Source organism: Ambystoma mexicanum, chromosome 4p (genome assembly GCF_040938575.1).
Source record: "Ambystoma mexicanum isolate Mex_15411 chromosome 4p, UKY_AmexF1_1, whole genome shotgun sequence".
Lineage (NCBI taxonomy): Eukaryota > Metazoa > Chordata > Amphibia > Caudata > Ambystomatidae > Ambystoma > Ambystoma mexicanum.
The window spans coordinates 710,730,260-710,745,847 of record NC_090927.1 but is presented as its reverse complement, the minus strand read 5'-3'; the positions used below and the strand labels follow the sequence as shown (position 1 = coordinate 710,745,847).

Below are 15,588 nucleotides of genomic sequence, written 5' to 3'. Positions count from 1 at the left end.
TTGTTTCTTTTTGGTTTTCCTGATGGCAAAGCCTGCAGCTGTTTGTCGATGAGAGACCTCTTATTGCACGTATTTCATTAGTTGGTAACAAGTTCAGACGTGCTCTAAGAAGGAAATTTTGAGCCATTCTGCTTGGGAATCTTTTTATAAAGTTTTGGAGCTTGTTCAATTTTTTTATGCTTGAGGGTAAGTGCATGGTCGATTTATTTTCTGCGGCTTTTGTCAGGGTCGTGATCCAATCTAGCTCCTTCAATTATTTTAGGACCTTTACTGGGTTGTTTAGTAGTTAATTTTCGTCACTTTCCAGGAGAAGGAGGCGTTTGTTGTTCACTTCTTTCTAAGTTTGGAGCATTTTACAGGCTGAGTTTTGCATTTCAATGTTTATCAGTTGGTATAGCAGAGGTCTCTTGGTTAGCAGACATTTTCTGAATAGTATCAACGAGCTACAATTTACAGAACCTTCTAGGGAGAGGAGACTGAGTTCCTGTCTAATTGATGCTATCGGTGTTGATTTAGGTAAGCTTAGGACTGTTCTCCAGAAGTAAGCTTCTAGCTTTGGCCAAAGGTCCCTGGGCAGAGATGGCATCGTTTCCACTCTGTAGATGATTGAAGGCACCACTTTCAATTTGTAAAAATGTATTACAGGAATCGTGGAGAAGAGGCCATATTTTCTATCAATTGCCTTTCCCTGGGCTGCCAATTTTCTGATTTTATGTTGAAGTACTTCTTGTGAGGCTGTTTCTTGCTTTGAACTGTCCAGATTCATACTGAGGTACTTGATAGTTTTTACTCTTTCAATCTCAGTTGCTTGTACATACCAGTTAAATGGTTGTGCTCTTTTCGTGGACTTCTCTACCACCATGATTTTAGTTTTCCCCTGATTTATTTCCAAGTTGTTTAGTGCTGTGTATTGAGATAAATTGTCCAGTTGCTGCTGTAATCCTATGTGTGTTAAGTCTAGAAGTATTAGATCGTCTGTGTACAAAAGTCGACTTATACACTGCTGAGCAAGCTTCGGTGGAAACAAGCGGATGTGGGCTTCCGCTGACTGGTAATCACCCAGGTAACACAAAAACAATGCAGGCGCGAGGGGACACCCTTGTTTCACTCCCCTGAACGTGGGTATGGATTTCAGTATTTGTAGAGTGCTATTATAGGGTCTAAAATTTCATTTGGGCATTCTCAGTCAGTTTGTTCCAGAGGCGGGCCCTATCCATCCCGTCAAAGGCCTGCGTTAAGTCTATTGATGCAATGTATAGTTTTGGACCACCTTCCAACATCTTGCTTTTTAAGATGTTTAGGACAAAGATATTTACAGTGGTTCCCATGCCCTTTTTGAAACCTGTCTGGAAGTGGTTGTTACAGGGGGCGTCACATGACCATTGTTGGAATTTCTTTAGGAGCAGTGATCCACAAACCTTGCCGATAGGGTCTAACAGTGCTATTGGCCGATAATTAGATGGGTCGCTGCTGTGGCCTTTCTTATAGGTTGGAACTACTATGGCCAATGTCCACGACGGCGGGATAGATTTCAGTTGCACACATCGCTTGAAGACCATGCTTATAAAGTCCACTTGTCGAGTGAAGAAAGTGAACTACAGACCTCCCATTTTGCACTGTGCTCTTGATCAATCACCAACAACCATCTTGGATACATGCAGTAAGAGCGTACATAAACAGTGGAGCCGTTGGGAATTACATCGACCAGGATCTTGCGGCAAAGATGGGGCTTCCGTTACATCCTAAATCAACCACCGACACTGTTACCACTGTCGACGGCACAGAAATAGCTTCTGGTCCAGAATCCCAATGCACTGCAGCTTTAACCCTTCTGTGCCAGGATGGACACCAAGAATCTATCGTTTTCGACCTCATTAAGGCACCACAGTTCCGGTTGATTTTGGGAATGCCATGGTTGGTAGCTCACAATCCTCGAATAGATTGGCAAGCAAAAGAATTGGCCTTTCCCGAGACATGCGCCCACACATGTTATCGCCAAGGGAAACAACCAATGGACACCAGAACCTCCATGCTTGTGACTGTGGCAATCGGCACCCAACCAAGTGAATACCAGGACTTTCAAGATGTCTTTCAGAAAGAACGGGCTAATACCCTGCCACCGCATAGACCATACGATTGCCAAATCGACCTGATACCGGCACACAAATCCCTTGTGGGTGAATTTACGCACTCACGGAACCAGAAAACCAGCTCCTGAAGGCCTATCTTGACCAATATCTGGCCAACGGTTTCATCCGTCCCTCGAAGTCTCCAGCAGCCAGTCCTCTATTCTTCGTACCGAAAAAAGAGGGGGACTTGAGAACGTGCATCGACTATCGTGCACTGAACCAGATTACTATAAAAAATTGCTACCCCCCGCCACTGATCCCTGAATTGCTTGATCAAGTCAAAGATGCCCAAATCTACACAAAACTAGACCTGAGGGGGCATATCACCATGTTCGCGTAAAACAGGGGGACGAATGGAAAACCGCTTTTTGCACCAAATACGGCTTGTGCGAATATCAAGTATTGCCCTTTGGCCTTTGCAACGTACCTACTGCATTTCAATACTTCATGAACGATGTCCTACGGGAATTGATTGATGTCTGTGCTCTAGTGTACATCGAGGATATCCTAGTATATTCCGCATCAAAGCAGGACCACGTTAAACACGTCCGATCCGTATTGGAGAAACTCCGTCAACACCAGCTCTACGCCAAGCTCGAAAAGTGCTCATTCCACGTCTCCGAGGTGGAATTCCTGGGCTTTATTCTCAGCCTGAATGGAATCCGAATGGATGTACACAAGGTAGATGCTATCCTGAACTGGCCATCCCCAAATTCATTCAAGGGGGTTCAAAGTATGCTGGGTTTTGCAAACTTCTACTGCCAGTTCATCCCAGGATTTTCGCAAATCGTGCATCCCATCACGTCATTACTAAGGAAAAGCAACAAAAAGTTCCAGTGGACAACAGAAGGCTTTCCAGGAACTCAAAGCAAGATTCACATCTGCCCCAATCTTACGCCCCAATCTTACGCCACCCACGCCCTGATCTCCCTGGTGGAAACGGACGCCTCAAGCATGGCTATGGGAGCCGTCCTCTCACAAAAGGAACCCAAAATGGGCCAGTTACACCATGTTGCCTTCTGGTCGCGTAAATTCACACCCCCTGAACTCAATTACGCTATCACAGACAAAGAACTCCTGGCCATTAGGTCAGCCTTTAAGGCATGGTGGCACTACCTCTTGGGCGCCAGACACACAATCACCATAATAACTGACCACCGGAACCTCCAGTACCTAAAAAGGGCAATGGCCCAATCCTCACGACAACTACGTTGGGCTCTTTTTTTTGCTGAATATGACTACGTGATTACATTTCGACCAGGGGTGAAAAACAGGAAGGCCGATGCCCTTTCCCGTATGGGGTGGAAGAGCAAGGGTATCAGACCCCTGACCCAATAGCAATCATCCCGAGTGACAAGCTCCTAGGAATCACAGCAACCATAACTCAGAAAGAATTACATGAAGAAATACAAAACCTGATGAGTCCGGAGCAATTACAAGCGTGGAGTGCACAAGGAGAACATTACATTATAAAAGATCAGTTGCCCTACTTCAGGAATCGTTTATTCTTACCAAACCAAGAACTACGAGAACAAGTCATGTCCGGTTATCATGATTCCTTGATCGAGGGCCACCCCGGAATCGCTAAAACCCTAGCCAAGGTAAAACGAAATTATTGGTGGCCCACGTGGGGTAAAGACATTATCCAATTCAATCTTGTGAAGTGTGTGCTCAAAACAAGTCATCCAAGCAGAAACCGGCTGGGCTATTACAACCATTGGAAATCCCACCAGTACCCTGGCACACGTTGTCCCTCGATTCTATTACTAACTTACCACCCAGTCAAGGTTTTAACACTATTCTTGTGGTCGTGGACCTATTTTCAAAAATGGCACATTTCATTCCTCTTAAGGGGCTCCCAAATGCTTCCACTCTGGCAAAGGTATTTCTTGAAGGTATTTCCTGCAGTTTTGGTCTCAGACAGAGGTACTCAATTCGTATCTAACTTCTGGAGTAAATGCTGCTCTATGGCCCAGATCGACATCCGGCTATCCACCAGTCACCATCCCCAAACGGATGGCGAAACTGAGAGGACAAATCAGACGCTCGAGCAGTATATGCGTTGCATGTTACACCAAGCTGAAGGAAGCTGAATATGCTAACAATAATTCCCTACACACCAGCACTGGGCAGACACCCTTTTATACCATGTATGGCAGGCACCCATGTACTTCTGAGTTGGACGTTCCTACAACCCTGGAAATGCCAGCAGTCAAAACCTTGCACACAACCATTTCTCAAACCTTTAAACCTTTAAAAGGGCAGCTGAACACCTACTTCAAGCTAAGAGTCGCCAAAAGAAGTTTTATGATCAACACCGTGCAAAGGCCCCCAACTACCAAGTGGGAGACAAAGTCTGTTTGGCATCTAAACACGTGTCCATTAAAGGAGCCGAACTTTCCGTCCAAGATACCTCGGTCCATTCACTGTCACCACCGTGATATATCCTGTTGTGTTCAGACTAGCTTTGCCGTCAAACATGCAGATTCATCCTGTGTTCCACGTGTCTCTCCTTAAACCTGTTCAACCTGGGACCCGGGTAGCAGCGCCACCGCAGCCAGTAGTAGTCCCCGGGAAGCCAGAATTTGAAGTCAAGGACATCCTAGATTCAAAGTACGTCAGATCCAAATTATACTACTTAGTAGACTGGAAGGGGTATGGTCCACAAGACAGGACATGGGAGCCTTGTTAGTACCTCCATGCACCTTGCTTGCTTAGACGATTTCATCAAAACCATCCAACCAAACCAGGACCAGACAAAAGAGCCACCTTGAGAGGGGCCTTGAGGGGGAGTGCTGTCATGATTCCTACCCCTCATGTCCCCAGCCCTCCAAGATGTCAGGCTGGAGCCAGGCCACGAACACCTACATGGCCCTCAAGAGCCTCTCCATCCCTCCAAAGACCTACTTGGAGTCAGACTTGGCGCTTGTGGCACCAGACTTACTCACTCCCATAGGATAACATTGGGGATTGGACTTGTAGTGCATAGATGGGGACAAGATGGATGCCCCCACCTATTTCAGTTCCCAGAACTGCATGTGCAGTCTAGTCTTTTGGGTGTGGTTCAGCCAAGAGACACCTGGGATACCCAGAGACTATTTAAGCCACACCCAGGCTGAGAAACATGCTTTGCGTTTTCTGCACCTGCAGCGTGACACTCACCGTGTTCGGATCGGTCTCCAGTAGGCCTGCATCTTTCTTCTACGCTCAGCTCCTGCAAGAACAAGAACACTGTTAGGAGCAGCCTTACCTTGCGGCGCTTCTGTCCATCATTCATCGCTCCTTCTGTTCTGCGGGCATCTTCGGCGGTGTCATTCCCATCCCGGCACGCCGCTTCCTAAGGAAAAGGGAAAAGAACCGAAAAAAGGCATTAGTAAGCATTCTGCAAATCTTCACTTATTTTTAAATACTGTACGAGCTTCAAACGCTTACCTAAATCCCAGCCGCTCTGGGGGAACTCTGTCTCCGGAACTTCTCATCCATCTGCAAGAGGGAAAAGACACTCCAGGTTAGCGTGGAAACAGCTAGAGGCGCTGCATACCGTGCTTATCCCCCGCATTTGTTCTTCATAACCGGCATCCACGCTGAAAACGTCGCAGCACCTAAAAGACAGAGAAAAAGAACTCAGTTCAATGCAAATACAGAAGGGGTGCATCGCGCATCGCTCACTCACTCACCTTCAGCGCTACTCACCACAGCAGCACGCCGCCATCCCCGGATGCCGGCCATCATCTAAGGAAGGAAAGGAACAAAGTTAGAGAACTGTTCAAAAAAGACTCATTATACTTACCTGTCGGACTCTTGCCAGTGAAGTAACTTGGCAGCAACGAGCCCGCATCAATCAACGTGCCCCTGCGCTGAAAGCAGAACTATCCAAGAAAACAAGGTGAACTGTGGATCAAAGGGAAGGGTTGGACCCCGGGGAAGAAGGGGTTCAAGCACACAAAGACAATAGGCAGTTAAACTCTACCAATTCTGTGTTTCAGGCCCAGTCTCCAGTTGAAGAGCCTCCAGGGAAGGGTTTGAGGTCGTAAGAGGTCAGAACAGGGTGAGTGACGTCCCCGTGGATACCAGGTGAGAGTTACAGATTCCCTCAAGCCCCGGTGCTCCCGAGTTGTTTAGTTTCTTTAGGAGATGAAGTAGGTCTTCTGTATCTTCTAGATTCACCCAGTTCGCACTGCTGATCGTTGATTTTGTTGCTTTTGTTCCAGTTGGTAGGGCAAAGAGATTTTTGAAATGCAATATCCATGCCGCTTCCCCGACTCCGTTTAAGATCGTGTCTTTGCAGCGAGGGGTCGTGGAATGCAACAGCACCCAAAATTCTCTTGCATTATTCGAGCAGATTGATTTTAACATTATTTCCACATTGTGTTGGTAAAGCTTCTCCCGATGTTCTCTTATCCATGGCTGGTAGGTTTTTGTCAGCTTTTGTAGTTTTGTCTTTGCAAGATTTTGATCCAGTCGGCTTGCTTTTCTTTTGGGATTTCTATACTGACGCCACTTGGCAACCAAAATGGTGTCGTAGCTATGCTTCGAGGATGTTAGTAGCAGTTTTTTCTTCCGATGGGTTTTGTAGGCCGTTAGCAATGGGCCATAATCTACCACTTTAGCAGTAGTTGACCCTTAGTTCTTACTATATTTACTGATCAGTTTCTTGATGGAGTTTTCAATCAACTTGAGTCTGTTTCCTTGGTTGTTTACTTCCAGCTCAAGGTGCAGTTTCCCAGTGATTTGAGTAGTGTTTTTCCAAGTTGCAAGCAAAAGATTATGGTCACTGGCCTTGGTTTGAATTACTTCAAAAGAGGTTAGCAGTTGGAGTAGTGGCCTAGTGATAAAAATATAGTCCATTGTTGAATGGGATTCTCCATTGCTCCAAGTTGGGAGGCGCTCCTGGTTCCCCGAAACAGTGTCAAGATTCAGAAAAGATCGTAAATTCATCAATTTTTGCCAAAGTTTCCCCCTTTGTTCTGCTGGGATTACTGGGTGTTTAGGTTTTAGAATTTGGCAAATTGTGTTTATGTCGCCACACACTATAACATTGGAGACTAAGTGCTCGGCCATAATTTCATCGATTGTTCTATCCATTTCTCTAGTGGAGGGAGTCTATTTTTGCCGGGTTCCAGTAGGTGTTCATCACTGCTAACCTTGTTTTTGTTAAGGTTTTGCCAGAATTCTCCTTTTGTTTCCATAGAAGAAGCACTGCCAACATTGACTGGTTTGAAATCACCACTTTATCCACCAAAAGTCCTGATCCACTGCAGCAAGCAGTGAGAAGGCCTAATGAAGGATGGCCCATACTACCTTTTATTGCCGGTGCTAGGATAATTTTGTATCTGTGGAGGATGGGTTTATTCATGAGCTACGTCTCCTGCAAACACAGGATGTCGTATGTTCCCAGGTTCACGTCTCCAGGATTTATCAAATGCAAAAATCCTCTCGTATTCCATGAGCCCAGACTCAGAGTGGTGTTCTCTGTATCAGTCTTGTCGCTCGACTGGGCAATACTGTTGGCGGGCTTGGATTGCTATTTTTCTCACTTAGTTTATAGTGCCTTAGGCAACCATGACCATAATCCTCGGGTCACTGTCTTCAAGGTATTAACTGAGTCTTTGGTTTTGGTATTTTTTATGTCCTGCGTGATGGTCCTTTTTGTTGCAAAGTTGATGAGCTCATAGGTTGGACTTGTTGGTTTGGTTTTTCCAGTGTTTTTCTAGTGGATGACCTGTTGATAACCATGTCCTTTTTTCTTGATTCCTTAGAGGTTATTTAGATTTTACGTATTACATTAGCTTTTCCAGCCTCTGGTTTCTTTACTGATCTTCTAATTGATGCTGCTTGTTCTTGGTATAAGCGTCTGCGTTCCACTTCTGACCGATACGGAGACTTGTTTTCGTGATGTTTATCGAGCTCCCGATGGAGAGAGCCTTTTCTTCTTGCTTCCGTTAGGTCGTAGCCTAATTTTAACAGTGATTTAATTTCCTGTCTTAAAAGATTTTTGACCGTGGATGAAGAAATGTACAAAAGACAAAGGGCTTTACCATTTTCGTGACTTGGATCCACAATTAATAAGTCCTCTGTTGAGATCTTTCGCAGTCCAGAGACCATCTTGAATAGGGTCAGCACTGAACGTCTATTAAGGATCACTTCATCTTTATTTTCAAAAATGTGTTCTAACTTGAAAAGCCATTGCGATTTTTCTTTAGCCGACAGAGACCGACGGTATTTCTCTGTCTTCGACCTGTAATGGGTTTTTGTTGGTATCGATCCTCGACCAGCCTCAATATATGATGTTTTCCTCGGCTTCTTAGATTCCTTCTTGTTTTGTTCTTTTTGATCGCTTATTTCACTTTCTTTGGATCTATCTTTTGATCCCAAAATTTGAGCCGCAATTGTCGAACTCCCTGAAACACCCTCCGTTCCCGGATTTTGTTCTCTATCGATTCTCTGTTACAGTTGATTGTTCCTTTGCGGCATTCTTCTAATGTGAGAAAAACGGTGTCTGAACTTCCATTTCATCATCTGTTATACTGATTACGGTATTGGGCAATAAAGATGTAGCTTTGAATTGTAGTCGAGGACAGTTACTACAATCAGATGATTCTGGAGTAGGGGACCCCTCATTTAAATGTTGGCTCAAATTCATTAGAGTTTTCGTCATTAAGGAAATCAGCCTAGTTTTTGGAGATATTGGCAATTTCACTGGCATGATCGTGGTTTTTGAATATTTTCTGTTCAATTCATTGTTTACTTGAGGTCTTTGTTTATCCGTCGTACTCTGTATGATGGATTTTTCAGTGCACTTTCTGGTTTGATCTGACTGGGCTTTTCCTGATGGGCCTTTCTTTTGTCCAGTAATTGTAGGTTTGACGCTGCTGGACTGAGGAGTCGCGAATAAAGAATATGTTTGATTGGCACTAAGGTTCTGTCCTGAATTAGTCTCTAAGTCATTTGTTCCTTCATCAATGACCAACACCACTTCTTTTTTTCTTCCCGTCATTTTGATACCAGCATTTGTTTGTCTTTGATTTTCACTAAGTGTCCTTATGCTTGTCTGGTAAGGTTGGTTCTTAGCAGTTTGATCAGACACTGCTAGGGTGGGAGATTCCCGGATGACTTTGTCATTTGCCTGCAGGCTTGTCTATATTTTTGTTTCAGCATCAGGGCACAGGTGATTCTTGGTCTGCCCATTTTTGCAGAACTGGTGTGGATTTTGTTTGTTGGTATTGAATCGCTCCACCATCGCCGTTACATAACCCTCTAAATATATTAACTTTGTGTGGATCATTGCCTGTATGGTTGTATGATCTTTTAATGTCTCATGTATTGATTTGTATAACTTCGTAAATGGTGCCAGCGCAATGGTGATTGCGGACATAAGCTAAAAAATATCTTTTTTTTTTCTGGGGTGTCTTTGATCATTGGTGTGGCCTGAGTGCCAATTTGTGTTGGAGATGAAGTTTTTAGTTGCCACCCTGCCTGGGAGCTTCGTGGATTCCTTCTGACTGGTAAATCCAAGGACAGTCTTCGATTTATATCGATTTCCTTCTTGTTTGCTTTGAAACATCTTGAATCATTGGTCTGCTAATATTTTTGGTTTGATAGTGTAGAGAGCCATAAAGGGTGCTTTTCCAAAGGGTCAGTATTTCTTTTCCTTGTCGGTAGGTCTTCCCAGACATTAACAAAGCGTTCCTTACTTGGAGGCTTCCCCAATTTTCTTTCCCAGTTTCCCTATTAGTTGGTGAGTAGGGCAATAGATTTTTGGCACTCGGGATTTCAGGGATGAGAGAGTCTTTATAGTCAATTCAAGTCAGTTGGGATGATGGCAATATCGAGCAGTCTGAGAGTTGTATTACCGTTGTAGATTTCCCTTTACTGTCAGCAAGCTTTCTTCATCAGCACTTTTTGCAGTCTGAATTGCTATCAGGGTTGCTTGTGGTAGTTCTTCTTTTATTCCAATGAGCTGGAGGGATGGATCCTCTGTCACATTTCCCTTGGGCATTTCATCACTCATAGGATCTGAAGCTGTGGACTTTCTGCATTGGCCCTCCTTACGTAGTATCGAAGAGGTCTGGACCGCCTCGGGGGAAGGGCTAGTTCAGTTATTTATCTGCATGCAAGTTCTGGCTTCAAGCCTGCAGCTTTTATACAAAGGTTGACACTCAAGCATGACTTCCAGAATTTCTGAGTCAGTCAGTTCTGTTTTGCTACCCACACAAAAAGTTTGACAATATGGTGTGTGGAGTGCTGCTTCTGATTTCTGGCTTTCCTTTGTTTGGGCAAACGTTTCCATTTCGTTTGGTTTTGTTTAGAGATGAGGGTCTCTCTGAAAGACCATTTATTAACTCATTGGTTTTTTCCTTGGGCTATCCTTCCTCTGCTAAGGTTTTGACTGAGTAAGCCAGCGTTTAGCTGATTTCATTGGCGTTTCTTAGAGTTCACATCTTTTGTTGAATTTGCTGAGTTTGGTGTTGCTGTCTTTGATTTTTGTGAAACTTGTGGACTACATGTGGGTTCTGTCCTTGTCTTTGGACTGCATCCGCTCCCAAGTTCCACGAGGGGGCGGTCATCACTTGTAGTCCCAAGCTATTCCCCGTCATCGGAGGCAGAAGGTCGGCATTTGTGTTGTTGTGGACCAGTGCGGTTACCGTTTGAAGGTCCAGTCGGGCTTCCTCCTGGGACTCCAAGTCTCAGTTGAAATGGACCACGTTGTCAGCCTCGATTGACGAGGGTAAATCACCCGCATCTGGTCCGGCTCACTGGGCGTGGGTTTCTTCATGCTACCTTCTACCACCACGCCCTGCCCAGCTTCTCCTTGACTCAACGCCAATGTTTCAGCTGCAGAAGCCATGGTCCCCGACTCATCCGCCCGGGTCCCCCCTCCAGTGGTACTCGGTAAGAGAGTTGGTGGGGGGCATGAACTGCGGACATGTGTTGCTCCGTACTAGGGATTTGTACAGATGGTTCGGAGGTGCCGAGATATGGCAGAGTGCGTTGGAGAGGATTTGGTGATACTGGAGACATACATCCGTTTTGTGGTATGTCACAGTTGTGAATTGATTTTCGTTTGTCATCCAGGCCTGGCCTTTCAGTAGAGTCAAGATAGGGCACCGGAGTGGTTGTTTTTTCTTTATCAGATAGTGCTCCGTCTTGTTTCGTTGACTCACCCACCCTGACAACTTCGACTGGTTGGAGCGTATGCGGGCTATTAGAGGAGTTCAAGTGCGAAAATACATTATCCTGTGGGTCCTTTGGTGTGCATGATTGAGCTAAAGTACAATTTAAGCCTCCTCGTTTTAAGTTTATCAACCGTCGAGGGGCTGTAATAACTGCTGCTGGAGTTATGTGTACATTTGGGCATATTTTCCTACCTGCAGCTGTTGAGTCTATTCGTTGTTTCATGTTGCCTCTTATGCTTGGATCACCAGGGTCCAGTTCAATCGTGCAGGGGCGCTGCAGATTGGCGCTTCTTAGGTGAGGTCAGGAAGGTTTATCAGCTGGTATTTTAGCCGTTCCCCCCCCACCGCCTCTGCCGCCGCTGACATAGACTGCCTCAGACTGCAGTCGTATCCGCAGTCAGCTCCGCGTTCCGCGGAGGGCTGCAGATTATCAAGGGTTCCGCCAAACAATGAAAGGAAAGACTCCAGTGCTGACTGCCTCAGACTGCAGTCGTATCTGCAGTCAGCTCCGATTTATTTATAAGCTTGTGTTACAAATAATAAAATTGGGGTAATGGCATAGACTCATTGCATAATAAACATCCTTTAAGCCCACTCTTTTCCAGTCACATGCCAGTTTGGTAGGCAGCAAAGGGTTACACCTCAGCCTGCGCCGATCATGCAAGCAGCCACCACAAAAACCAACCAGGGCAGCATTGGAGAGACACAATAGCCTGCATTTCTTTTTAAACACTAATCAAAGACGCTTGATTGGGATGATTTCTTTGTTTAAGTAAAATGGATTGCTGGATTAAAAACAAAGATAACATAGCCAATCCAAAATGGCGGGCCCAGGAGCATTAAAAGGGTTTTACTAGAGAGATCAGAGCAGGCGTATTAGAAATGGTCTGTAAGTCTCCACTTTACTTCTGTAATGCTACTACTTGCATGGCTTGGAGGATGTTTGCTGCTGTGATGTATTTTGGGACTTAAATCCTGATTGTGGTCGCCTTTACATGTATGTCTTTATGCCGTAGGTCACCTGAGGAAAGCCAGCCAAGCTAGTGTCTGAAATATGGAGGTCCAGCATCATCCAGGAAGCAGCAAGGTGTGTATCTCATCACTTCTCCGTTTCTGTGTGGTGTTTACAATGATGGAGAGGGGGTGACCTTAGGGAGTCTCTAGCAGTTTCTTTCTAAAACGAAAAGCCACATGAGGCTACCTAACATCTCAATTAAAGAGGACACAAAGAAAATATAAATATGTTGTGCATTACCATTAATGTTTTCACTTTTTCCAATTTGTCAGCATCTTACCTTCAATTTGTTTCTAAGCATAAGTCTTACATAGACCATCTTCAATTTTGTGAACTGCCTTTCACCTCTGAACCGGGAAGTGATATTAGAAGAGGAGAGGACATTACCAGTGGAGAGGACATGCACCGCCTCATTACGAGGCTGTGGGAATGGGTTTAAGGGCACCGGTAATGGTGCCGGTGCCGTTAAACCCACTCCGCCCTATTACGAGGCTCCCTCGCGGGACCCGGAAAGGACGCCTGGTAAAACCAGACATCCTTTCCGGGTCCCGCAACATCTTTTCCGGGTCTCACGAGGGGTCCAGGGAGCTAACAACAGGCCCATTATTAACGGGCCTGTTGTTAGCTCCCTCCCCATGCCCATTGAGCCAAGGTCGGCATGACCCAGTAATCGCCCATTCCATGTTCCCGGTAAAAAATCATAACCGGTGGCAGCCCTTAATAAGTGAACATGTTCTAATTTCACACACATTAAATTTCTCCTCCCTCTATAAATGGCCATCCCCACACTGTTTACTTGGCAATACTCTAATTCCACACTCATACATACACTTGGCAATCCTAGCCTCGCACCACAAAGACACACTCGTTGCCCTGCCCTCATCCCTAATAGGCAGTGATGAATAGCCGCTAATCCTTTGCCCCTTCTCAAATTACTAAAATTGAAGTACCACCAACATTACCACTCATGCCACTATTACCAGTCCTACTTGCAATACTACTACCACTATTAATACAAACACTTATACTGTTAATACTTGTAGTGCTAATATGGGTGTTATAAGTTCTGATACTTCTTGTGCTGTTACTGCTTTTAATGTCTTTTTGTAGCCCAATCCCACTTTCGGTAAATACATTTACAGCCTACGGCAACCTTTGGGTCCCCAGGTCCCCAGGTGATTATGGCATTGCTGGCCTAACAGCTGTAAGGTATGCACATTTTCAGAAAAAAACACTTGCAGCATTTCTGAAAACCTGCACGTTAGCTACATATAATCATACAATCTGTTTCCATCTCTGGCAGGTCATACCGCTATCAATACTGCCACTACTCCATCTAGCACTAGACATATTTTAACTATTGGCCCCAGGGCATTACCTGACAGTGTAATCCCCTCCTACCCCCCAGCTCAGGGCTTATTGATATTAGTAACCCGACCCGTTAGACTGGGATACTAATAGTGACTTTTTTACATTTGCGTGACGCCTTTGACGTAGTCCTTTCCATGGTGGCCACTGAAAAAAGAAAACAAAGAAAATGGCTCCTGTGGAACGGGGTGAAGGTACTACACGTAGTCTCCTCTCCCTTTCCAGCAGCCAGTGAAGAAAGGGAATTAACTCTGCGGAAAATGGCGCTCTCATCTCGGCCGTGTAATGACCTGGCGAGGGCAATGACCTAGCGAGAGCCATTCGGATTGTTTATAAAAATCGGATTGTCCCTCGCCAGGTGTTAATAGCTCATAAAGAGTTACTATTCCAGGTAATACAACTGCCCCACCAGCAGAGGTGTATAATATTTCTTTTTTTTTTAAGTCGTGCAAGTATTACTTATAGGACAAATAATGGTGGGTCCAATTATAACATTATTAGTTAATATAGTTATGTTATGTTATTTTGCATTTGTATAGTGCCTTATGTATCATTGGTATGATCTCAAAGCGCTGGTAGGTTGAACGCTCTCGGGAACTGCAGTTCAAGTCAGTTGAGAGAGAGAGAGAGAGTCATAAAGTGTGTGGGCGCACCAGGTATGTGTGCAGCTGGTGTGGTTGTTGCATGATAGCTGCTTCTTAGAGGTAGGTGTGGTGCTGAGGAGATCAGTTGAATGTTTTCAGTCTGGTGGGTGGACATCCAGACTGAGTTCTGGCTGCGTTAGGCTTGTGGAGACGCCTGAGCTAGCCGGTATGTGCTAGCTAGCTGTGTTTTATTAGGATGATGCATAGTTTGATGAGTCATGTTAATATGAGAACAGCTTTACCGAATGTGTCATAGTACTGCTGTGTTCTAGTTGAATGGTGGTGTATAGGAGACAGTAAGCATAGTAGTGTGATATTGTGGTAATCAGTAAAGTGTATGCGACCAGGCACACTTAATGATGTTGGGAATATTCTAAATTCAACTGTAATACAGTGATGCTATTAGGGCATATTCAATGATGTTGGGAATACCATCTTTATTCAACTCTAATACAGTGACGCAATTAGGGCATATTTCTAAGTTCAACTTTAACACAGTGGCGCTATTGGGGCACACTCGATGTTGGGAATACCGTCTAGATTCAACATTAGTACAGTGATGCTATTAGGGCACATTTTCTAAGTTCAACTTTAAACGGTGACACTATTAGGGCACACTCAGTGATGTTGGGAATACCTTCTAGATTCGATTTTAACACAGTGACGCTTTAGGCACACTTTCTCAATTCAACTTTAACACAGTGACGCTATTGGGCACACTCAATGATGTTGGGAATACCTTCTAGATTCGATTTTAACACAGTGACGCTTTAGGCACACTTTCTCAATTCAACTTTAACACAGTGACGCTATTGGACACACTCAATGATGTTGGGAATACCATCTAGATTCAATATTAGCACAGTGACGCTAATAGGGCACACTTTCTAAGTTCAGATTTAACAGAGTGACGCTATTAGGGCACACTCAATGATGTTGGGAATACCGACTAGATTCAACATTAGCACAGTGATGCTATTAGGGCACGCTTTTTAAGTTCAACTTTAACACAGTGACTCTATTAGGGCACATTTTCTAAGTTCAACTTTAACCCAGTGATGCTAATGGGGCACACTTTGTAGATTCAACAGTAACACAGTGACGCTATTAGGGAGTATTGTCTAGATTCAACATTAACAAAGTGACGCTATTAGGCACGCTTTCTAAGTTCAGCGTTAACACAGTGACGCTATTAGGACACACTCAATGATGTTGGGAATACCTTCTAGATTCGACTTTAACACAGTGACCCCTTA

At 44.7% G+C, this 15,588-nt stretch overlaps 1 protein-coding gene across 2 annotated transcripts in view; it reads left to right on the top strand.

The window, feature by feature from the left end:
• Positions 1-15,588, top strand: part of IMPG1 (interphotoreceptor matrix proteoglycan 1) — a 1,923,199-nt gene that overhangs the window by 1,781,678 nt on the left and 125,933 nt on the right. For both annotated transcript variants that reach the window (XM_069606284.1, XM_069606285.1), the window contains exon 16: positions 12,322-12,392. In XM_069606284.1, coding sequence (XP_069462385.1) covers positions 12,322-12,349 — 28 coding nt within the window. In that variant the 3' untranslated portion in view covers positions 12,350-12,392. The remainder of the gene's footprint in view (positions 1-12,321; positions 12,393-15,588) is intronic.